This window comes from Nerophis ophidion, linkage group LG09 (assembly GCF_033978795.1).
Source record: "Nerophis ophidion isolate RoL-2023_Sa linkage group LG09, RoL_Noph_v1.0, whole genome shotgun sequence".
Taxonomy (NCBI): Eukaryota; Metazoa; Chordata; class Actinopteri; order Syngnathiformes; family Syngnathidae; genus Nerophis; species Nerophis ophidion.
This window is the reverse complement of record NC_084619.1, coordinates 65,085,127-65,095,572: the sequence shown is the minus strand read 5'-3', so window position 1 is coordinate 65,095,572 and position 10,446 is coordinate 65,085,127. Positions and strand designations below refer to the sequence as shown.

Here is a 10,446-nt window from a genome sequence, read left to right as displayed (position 1 = left end):
GCTAGTGCAATGTTAATCCGATTTGCCATAAACATGCTACCTATTAGCATTAGCGATTTTACATGCAATTTCAGTCAAAGCTACAACTCAGATCAAACAACTGGTGTGTCATAAATACAATACTTACAGTTCAAACACTTTATAGGGCTCAACAAAAAAGACGATTTCCTGGCTATGGCAACACACTGTAGCTTGTACACTACCGCCAGGAATTGCAACTGCAGGCAAGTCTACTGTATAACACAGTAAATTGGCACCATTGAATACCGCCATCAAACCGGTAATTGAAACCGTATCGAATGTGAAAGGGTATCCACTTTTAAAAATGCGCTAGTGCAATGTTAATCCGATTTGCCATAAACATGCTACCTATTAGCATTAGCGATTTTATATGCAATTTCAATCAAACTACAACTCAGACGCACGTTACAATCAAGCAACTGGTGTGTAATAAATACATTACTTACAGTTTAAACACCTTATAGGTCTCAACAAAAAAGACTGGCACATTCAACGTAATGGCAAAGACTACTTCCTGGCTATGGCAACACACTGTAGCTTATACACTACTGCCATCTAAAGTCTTGGAATTGCAACTGCAGGTAAGTGTACTGTATAACACAGTAAATTGGCACCGTTGAGTACCGGCATCAAACCGGTAATTGATACCGTATCGAATGTGAAAGGGTATCCACTTTTGAAAATACGCTAGCGCAATTTTAATTGGATTTGCCGGAAACATGCTACCGATTAGCTTTAGCGATTTTACTTGGCGATTTCAATCAAAACTACAACTCAGATGCACGTTACAATCAAGCAATGGTGTGTAATAAATACATTATTTACAGTTTAAACACTTTATAGGTCTCAACAAAAAAGACTGGCACATTCAACGTAATGGCAAAGACTACTTCCTGGTTATTGCAACACACTGTAGCTTATACACTACTGCCATCTAAAGTCTTGGAATTGCAACTGCAGGCAAGTCTACTGTACAACACAGTAAATTGGCACCATTGAATACCGACATCAAACCGGTAATTGATACCGTATCTAATGTGAAAGGTACTCATCCTTAATTGAACAACACGTTTCGTTAAGTCCAGTGGAGGATGCGACTTGTTCAGGGTGCACCCTGCCTTCCGCCCAAGTGCAGCTGGGATAGGCTCCAGCCCAACCTTAACCCAAGAGGGACAAGCGGTAGAAAGTAAATGGATGAACGGATGGGTTTAAGTCAAGTACACGCATTAATGAAGAAAATTATGTACGTACACTTTATGTTCAAAGATAAATACAATATATTTACTCTTTGCTGATAAGATCTAGGCTGCAGCATTCGCTTATTTTATATTTTTTAAACCTTACAGAACATATATTTTACACAAAATGAACAGTTTGTGTTCAGAATTCAGCTTGATATTGAGTCAATATATTGTTTTAAATCTGTAACAGGGTTGTACGGTATACTGAAACTAGTATAGTGTCGTTGTACTAATGAATCAAAAACGGTAGTATACTGTTTGAAAAGTACCGGTTCCCGGGCGTGACGTCACGTCGTGACATTGCTGATTTTACAAGCAGAGGAGCATGTTCAGCAGCACACACACACTGAGTACTTACAAGCAGACACCGTGTGTGGACAGAAAAGGGAGAACGGACGCATTTTGGCTTGAAAACTGACGATAAAGTTGAAGTTATAACACTAAAACGCCCTCAGGAAGAGGGGCTAACATCCATCCGCAGTCGGCAGTATTTTAGCTACTTCTAAATCACTAATCCTGGCCTCCGTGGTGACAAATAAAGTAAGTTCTTTACACGTACCATTATCACTGCAGGAATAGCTAAACATGCTTCACTACACACCGTAGGAGGATACAATAGCTCACCTGCATCACAATGTAAACAAATGCCATGGGTGGCTCTACACTTGACATCCACTGTCATGATACCAAGTACAAGAGCGTATTTAGTCGATACTGCTATGATTACGTCAATATTTTTTACAGTCCCAAAATCTTTTTTAAAAATTCATATTGTGTTTATAGACTCAATGTGTCCTTGGACACATGAGGACTTTGATTATGACCAATGTTTGATCTTGTAACTACTTGGTATCGTATCGATACCTAAATGTGTGGTATCATCCAAAACTAATGTAAAGTATTAAAGAAGAGAAGAATAAGTGATTATTACATTTGAACAGAACATAGAACAAGTTAAAACAGAAAATAAGAAGATATTAAAGGGGAACATTATCACAATTTCAAAAGGGTTAAAAACAATAAAAATCAGTTCCCAGTGGCTTGTTGTGTTTTTTGAAGTTTTTTTTTTTAATTTTACACCTCCCGGAATATCCCTAAATAAAGCTTTAAAGTGCCTTATTTTCGTTGTCTTCGAAACCACTATCCATTTCCCTGTGACGTCATACAGGGCTGCCAATACAAACAACATGGCGGTTACCACAGCAAGATATAGCGACATTAGCTCGGATTCAGACTCGGATTTCAGCGGCTTAAGCGATTCAACAGATTACGCATGTATTGAAACAGATGGTCGGAGTGTGGAGGCAGATAGCGAAAACGAAATTGAAGAAGAAATTGAAGCTATTGAGCGAATAGCTATTGACGCTATTCGGCCATAGCATGGGTGTACCTAATGAAGTGACCCATAGCATGGCTGCCTTATTAGCATCGCCGGTAAAATGTGCAGACCAAACGATCAGGACTTTCGCATCTTGTGATACTGGAGCAACTTAAATCCGTCGATTGGTAAGTGTTTGTTTCGCATTAAATGTGGGTATCTAGTTTCAAATGTACATACAGCTAGCGTAAATAGCATGTTAGCATTGATTAGCGTAGCATTTTAGCATCGATTAGCTGGCAGTCATGCCGTGACCAAATATGTCTGATTAGCACATAAGTCAACAACATCAACAAAACTCACCTTTGTGATTTTGTTGACTTAATCGTTGCAAATGCATCTGCAGGTTATCCATACATCTCTGTGCCATGTCTGTCTTAGCATCGCCGGTCAAATGTGCAGACACTCTGGTACATTCAATGGGGGTCTGGCGGCAGATTTCTTGCCAGTGGTGCAACTTGAATCCCTCCCTGTTAGTGTTGTTACACCCTCCGACAACACACCGACGAGGCATGATGTCTCCAAGGTTCCAAAAAATAGTCGAAAAAACGGAAAATAACAGAGCTGAGACCCGGTGTCTGTAATGTGAAATTGAATATGGCCGGTGTATTACCTCGGTGACGTCACATTCTGACGTCATCACTACAAGACCCGTAAACAGAAAGGCGTTTAATTTGCCAAAATTCACCCATTTAGAGTTCGGAAATCGGTTAAAAAAATACATGGTCTTTTTTTCTGCAACATCAAGGTATATATTGACGCTTGCATAGGTTTGGTGATAATGTTCCCCTTTAACAATACATGAACAAGTAGAAAAAAAGTATCCATTTTTTAAAGTTTGTCCTTTATAATGTGTACAAAATGATAGGTGTATAGGCACCAGTGCCCCCCGCGACCCCGAAAGGGAATAAGCGGTAGAAAATGGATGGATGGATGGATAAATGACACAATATGTTACTGCATATGTCAGCAGACTAATTAGGAGTCTTTGTTTGTTTAATTACTATTAAAAGACAAGGTGTCTAGTATGTACACTATTTTATTTAAGGACTGAATTACAATAATAAACATATGTTTCATGTACACTAATATTTTTTTGTTACAATAAAGACAATAATGACATATTTTTATGTCTTCTTTATTTAGAAAAGTAACCAAATACATTTTGGTACCGGTTATCAAAATATTGGTATCATATTTTCATTTCTAACTAATTCCATATTTAAGTATAAATTACACACATTTCTGTTTTACACTTACAGTGCATTCCATACAAGACCAGGATAGACAATGTAACAATTTAACAACATACTTTTTATCGTTATTCCATGGTGTGGAATTCAACCACATCACAGTGAGAGGCGTGCCTAATATTTTGTCTCTAGACAAGAAAGCCAGAACATTAGAAACAGCTCTTGGCATGACGCGGTGTAATTCTACAACCTTAATAAGGAATATTTATAATGGAATAATGTTCATCTTCAAAGGGGCAGGGTTTCATGTACAGCTCTTGCTTTGTTTTTTTTATCTCAAGCGAAGATGGATCCGTTCTGGCGGTTTCAAAGGGAATTCAAGAAGGCGCTGCAGAGCGCGTTAAAAAACAAGTCGAGCCCACACTCCTCTGCGATTGCGTAACAGCCCCCCAACAAGTGGAACTTATCTCATCGCCATGGTTACGGCGGTGGGATGAGGCAGAATGCATGAAGCGCCCTGGCTGGCGAACATAGCGCCGTTTTGACATCCACAGGCGCCCCTCCAACATGAAGAGTCTGATTTAAATGCCAGCACTAATGCTCACATAAAGAGGCTTTTGCTTGATTTGTGACTTGTAGTAAGAAGACAAAAGGAGCTGTGGCTGTGAAGTGACCCGCGTTGTTTTACAGGTGTTTAAAGACGAGCTGGAAGGCCTGATTCAGGACCAGCTGACAAAGGGCAACAACCCCACGGGTCTCCTGGCCCTGAGACAGATCGCCGACCTGGTCATGGCCAGCGCCGTGGGAGGGGCCGGGCCCTTGACGTCGCCCATCAGTGAGTTCCTCGGCGTGTTAGCGAGCTTAATAGCTCCATTCACCGCCTTATCTTATCACCCTGAAAAACTGCAGAAAAGTTGTGGAGGGCATTGTCAAAATGTCCATTAGGCAGAGCTCATGACTGCTCGAGCGAGTGAATCACAAGCCTAATTACATTAGCCTAACCCCTGGATGCAGCCGTTATAGCCCATCATTTTTATTGACCTTTTTCCCGGCGGAAATTTGCACATCAGCACGTTGTTAAAGGGGAACATTATCACAATTTCAAAAGGGTTAAAAACAATAAAAATCAGTTCCCAGTGGCTTGTTGTATTTTTTGAAGTTTTTTTCCAAATTTTACCGGTCTCGGAATATCCCTAAATAAAGCTTTAAAGTGCCTTATTTTCGGTCTCTGCAAAGACACTGTGCTGCCAATGTAAACAAACAATGGGAATACCACAGCAAGATATAGCGTCATTAGCTCGGATTCAAACTCGGATTTCAGCAACTTAAGCGATTCAACAGATTACGCATGTATTTAAACAGATGGTTGGAGTATGAAAGTATTGAATAAGAAACTGAAGCTATTGACTCTATTCATAGCATGGCCGAATAGCTGCGTTAGCATCGCTGGTAAAATGTGCGGACCAAACGATCAGGACTTTCGCATCTTTTGACACTGGAGCAACTTAAATCCGTCGATTGGTAAGTGTTTTTTTCGCATTAAATGTGGGTGGAAGGAAACGTAATATAGTTGCAAATGCATCTACAGGTTATCCATACATCTCTGTGCTATGTCTGCTTTAGCACCGCCGGTAAATAGCATGTTAGCATCGATTAGCGTAGCATGTTAGCATCAATTAGCTGGCAGTCAACATCAACAAAACTCACCTTTGTGATTTCGTTGACTATCGTTGCAAAAGCACTTGCAGGTTATCCATACATCTCTGTGCCATGTGACACGGTGGCGAGGCATAATGGATGCGTGTTGCTACCCCAGGGATGCAAGAGGACCAGGACAGGCAGGAGTTGCAGGTAAGATTAGATTTAATACGAAAACAAAAATAATACTGGTACAAAATGCAAAGAAAAGGCGTGCCGAATGCACGGAGAGCTATGCTAATAATTAGCACGAGAGCAGAGTACAGGAATAGAGGTGCAGAGCGCACGCAAAGCTAAGGCGAGACTTAGCAATAGTGATTACAAAAATAAGAACCAACGTGCGTGTTGCAAGTAGCAAACAAAACAGCCAGGAGGAACTAAGGTAGCAGGTGGTCTTAAATACAACACAAATAATTCAAAACAGGTGTGCGTAATGAGTCCGTGCAGGAGGCATACTTAGGTTGCCATGGTGACAATACAAAACAAGGAAGTGCGCTAACAAACGGGATCGGTAGAGTCCAAAACATGATCAAAACATAGTAGGACAATACAAAAAAGACAAACATGCTAGAGATGTGTGATCCGGAAGCCGGATCACAACATTACCCCCCCCTTAAGGGGCAGATCCCAGATGCCCCCAAAAAACTGCAATAAAGAGAACCCCCTCCCAAAACCAGAAAGTTCACAAACGAAGGGAGGGCGGAAGGAGTCCACGGTGGAGGGTCGCCAGATCGCATGTCCCCGAATCCACCGAGGACACATCATGTGGCGGCGGCGGGTGGAACGCTGCTGCCGAAAAAGTTTTGGCGGGCGACCTCGAAAAGGCCACATTAGTGGCCGCCTCGCAGGATGAGGTGCCCGGCGAGGCGGACGACCCGGGCACGGCCACATCCGTGGCCGACATGGAGGAGGGAGTATCTGGCGAGGAGGATGACCTCGCAGAGGCCACGCCCGTGGTCGACGTGGTGGACGACGCCTCAGCACCGAAATCCCAGCAGGCTTGGAAGCAGCAGACGAGGGTGCGGGGACTGCAGCCAAAGCAGGCCCGAGTGCAGCTGGCGAGGATGATGCGGGTGCTGCAGCCGCAGGAGTCGTCGGAGGCGGCCTGGGAGCCGCAGGAGTCGTCGGAGGCGGCCTGGGAGCCGCAGGAGTCGTCGGAGGCGGCCTGGGAGCCGCAGGAGTCGTCGGAGGCGGCCTGGGAGCCGCAGGAGTCGTCGGAGGCGGCCTGGGAGCCGCAGGAGTCGTCGGAGGCGGCCTGGGAGCCGCAGGAGTCGTCGGTGGTGCTGGTGTGGGCTCCAGCCCCGTCGTCGACGCTGGTGTGGGCTCCAGCCCCGTCGTCGACGCTGGTGTGGGCTCCAGCCCCGTCGTCGGCGCTGGTGTGGGCTCCAGCCCCGTCGTCGGCGCTGGTGTGGGCTCCAGCCCCGTCGTCGGCGCTGGTGTGGGCTCCAGCCCCGTCGTCGGCGCTGGTGTGGGCTCCAGCCCCGTCGTCGGCGCTGGTGTGGGCTCCAGCCCCGTCGTCGGCGCTGGTGTGGGCTCCAGCCCCGTCGTCGGCGGTGCTTGGCGGCACGGAGCTGGCACCGGTGCTTGGCGGCACGGAGCTGGCACCGGTACCTGTCGTGGTGCTGGTACCGGAGTGGGCTCCAGCCTTGGAGTTTGTGCTGGTGTGAGAACCAGACTGGGAGCTGGTGTGAGAACCAGACTGGGAGCTGGTGTGAGAACCAGACTGGGAGCTGGTGTGAGAACCAGACTGGGAGCTGGTGTGAGAACCAGACTGGGAGCTGGTGTGAGAACCAGACTGGGAGCTGGTGTGAGAACCAGACTGGGAGCTGGTGTGAGAACCAGACTGGGAGCTGGTGTGAGAACCAGACTGGGAGCTGGTGTGAGAACCAGACTGGGAGCTGGTGTGAGAACCAGACTGGGAGCAGGTGTCGGCTTCAGCCGAGGAGCAGGTGTCGGCTTCAGCCGAGGAGCAGGTGTCGGCTTCAGCCGAGGAGCAGGTGTCGGCTTCAGCCGAGGAGCAGGTGTCGGCGTCAGCCGAGGAGCACTAAGAGACTGGCAGAGAGGAGGACTAGGACTACTATGAGGATTTAGACTAACACTAGGACTTGGGCAAGGACTTGTGTGAGGACCAGTACTTACAATCAAACTAGTGCTTTTATAAGGACTTGGGCAAGGACCAGGACTTACAGTCGAACCAGGGCTTGGGCAGGAACTAGGACTTGAGGTCAACCTAGGGCAAGGACTGGGACTTACAATCATACTGGTGCTCGGGCAAGGACTTGGACAAAGACTAGGACTTACAGTGACACTGGGGCTCGGACAAGAATTTGGGCAAGGACTAGGGTTACTGTGAGGACTAAGACCACGAGGGGAATTAGGACACGGACTACGATCAAGACTACACGAAGGTACGTAACTGGGACCGGGACTTGGACTACCATTAAGAGAATGACTTGAGCAAGGACTTGGGCTAGGACTCGGACTACGACTCAGTCTACGAGTTGATCTACAATGTTGGCCAGAAGTCGGACCAGGACTGGGACTAGGCTTGAACACCGGTGGTGGAGGAAGAAAAGTAGGTAGCTCATGTTGCCTTAGTTTGCATCTAGAAATAACATCTGTATAGAACTTAGTTGTGTCTATAGAGTCCAAAAAATCATAGTCAATATTTGAAACAGGTTGAGAATAAGACTCAACAATATAAAAATCCTCAGAAAAAAATATCATCGACAGGGGGTGGTATTGAGTCACCAGGGGGCGTTGACGAAATGACGTCACCGTGATGGACCGGTGGGCCGGAGGTATGCCCTGGCCTTACAGCCCAGTCGGAAGAGTGGTTGGAATATGGAGAAAAAACAAAACTTCCAAACCTCAGGGAAGAGTACTGGGCTGTTGTCTGCGCGCTGCTGTCCGGGGAAAAAGTCTTCGCGGCTTGGCGAAGGGAAGACTTTTGGTGGTCCACTGCGAGGCGGCGTTGTGCTGGCTGTTTTCTGACACGGTGGCGAGGCATAATGGATGCGTGTTGCTACCCCAGGGATGCAAGAGGACCAGGACAGGCAGGAGTTGCAGGTAAGATTAGATTTAATACGAAAACAAAAATAATACTGGTACAAAATGCAAAGAAAAGGCGTGCCGAATGCACGGAGAGCTATGCTAATAATTAGCACGAGAGCAGAGTACAGGAATAGAGGTGCAGAGCGCACGCAAAGCTAAGGCGAGACTTAGCAATAGTGATTACAAAAATAAGAACCAACGTGCGTGTTGCAAGTAGCAAACAAAACAGCCAGGAGGAACTAAGGTAGCAGGTGGTCTTAAATACAACACAAATAATTCAAAACAGGTGTGCGTAATGAGTCCGTGCAGGAGGCATACTTAGGTTGCCATGGTGACAATACAAAACAAGGAAGTGCGCTAACAAACGGGATCGGTAGAGTCCAAAACATGATCAAAACATAGTAGGACAATACAAAAAAGACAAACATGCTAGAGATGTGTGATCCGGAAGCCGGATCACAACACCATGTCTGCTTTAGCATCGCCGGTAAAATGTGGAGACACTCCAGCACATTCAATGGGGGTCTGGCGGCAGACACTTTGGCATCTTCGGGCCAGTGGTGCAACTTGAATCCCTCCCTGTTAGTGTTGTTACACCCTCCGACAACACACCGTCGAGGCATGATGTCTCCAAGGTTCCAAAAAATAATCAAAAAAACGGAAAATAACAGAGCTGAGACCCGGTGTTTGTAATGTGTTGAAAATGAAAAGGGCGGGTGTGTTACCTCGGCGACGTCACATTCTGACGTCATCGCTTCCAGCGCGATAAATAGAAAGGCGTTTAATTCGCTAAAATTCACCCATTTAGAGTTCGGAAATCGGTTAAAAAAATAGATGGTCTTTTTTCTGCACCATCAAGGTATATATTGACGCTTACATAGGTCTGGTGATAATGTTCCCCTTTAAGTATTCTGTCAATTGTGTGGAATTGATTGTTTATTAATCGCGTCTTGAAGCAAAATGGACTGCAGTACTTGACTGCGACCAGCAGAGGCACCGGTCAAGCAACTAGTTTGTACAGTAAAACATAAAGTGCAAGATTGTCAGAGACATTTTAAGTGTCAAATAAAAATGAGCTGCATAATAGGAAATCAAATTGTATTCGTCCTTCACTATGTGGAATGTTCCTAAGGTTATGAAATTCTCTTCATTCTTTAGCAAGTGCCTTTTCAAATCATGCTACATATTAGCAGTAATGCTACTTTTTATACCAACGCTTTTGCCACACACTTGACAAATTACGGTTGTCTGTTCGACATATTCCCATTTGAAGCCGAACCACCGCCAGACGATGGAAACCCTGCTGTTTTTATTGGGAATTTAGTCTTCCTTCATTTGTTACCAGATCCGCACCTTCTTTCTCTTGTACGGCTACGTTAGCAGCTAACGTTGCCCAATCTGGTTTCTCTCGGCTCTGCGAGGGCGTATACGTATGTGACGTATGACGTGACAGTATGTGACGTATGTAAGAATGTGCGCCTGCTTGTCTGTGAGAAGGAAAGAGTGGGAAGAGCCTGAAGTGTAATGCCCGCAACTAAAAGCAACTGCGTGAGAACGTATACTCGAATATTACGATATAGTCATTTTCTATATCGCACAAACAAACCCGCGATATATCGTATATATTGAAGCCCTATCGAAGGACATACACTATTTGATTCCCTATTATGCAGCTCATTTTTATTTGAAACTTATTGAAGTATCTTGTGTGACATCATGCACCAAAGTGCACTTTATTTGTTTTAAACTATTATACTGGCGTTCTGTAAAAAAAGTGCACTTTTTTTTAGTGTCGTTTTGATATGTCATCTTAGTGACATCATGCACAAAAGTGCACTTTATTTGATTTTAACTATTGTAG

The 10,446-nt window shown here is 45.1% G+C and overlaps 1 protein-coding gene across 2 annotated transcripts in view; it reads left to right on the top strand.

The window, feature by feature from the left end:
- Window positions 1–10,446, top strand: part of add3b (adducin 3 (gamma) b) — a 53,549-nt gene that overhangs the window by 8,857 nt on the left and 34,246 nt on the right. For both annotated transcript variants that reach the window (XM_061911584.1, XM_061911583.1), the window contains one exon: window positions 4,524–4,668. In XM_061911584.1, coding sequence (XP_061767568.1) covers window positions 4,623–4,668 — 46 coding nt within the window. In that variant the 5' untranslated portion in view covers window positions 4,524–4,622. The remainder of the gene's footprint in view (window positions 1–4,523; window positions 4,669–10,446) is intronic.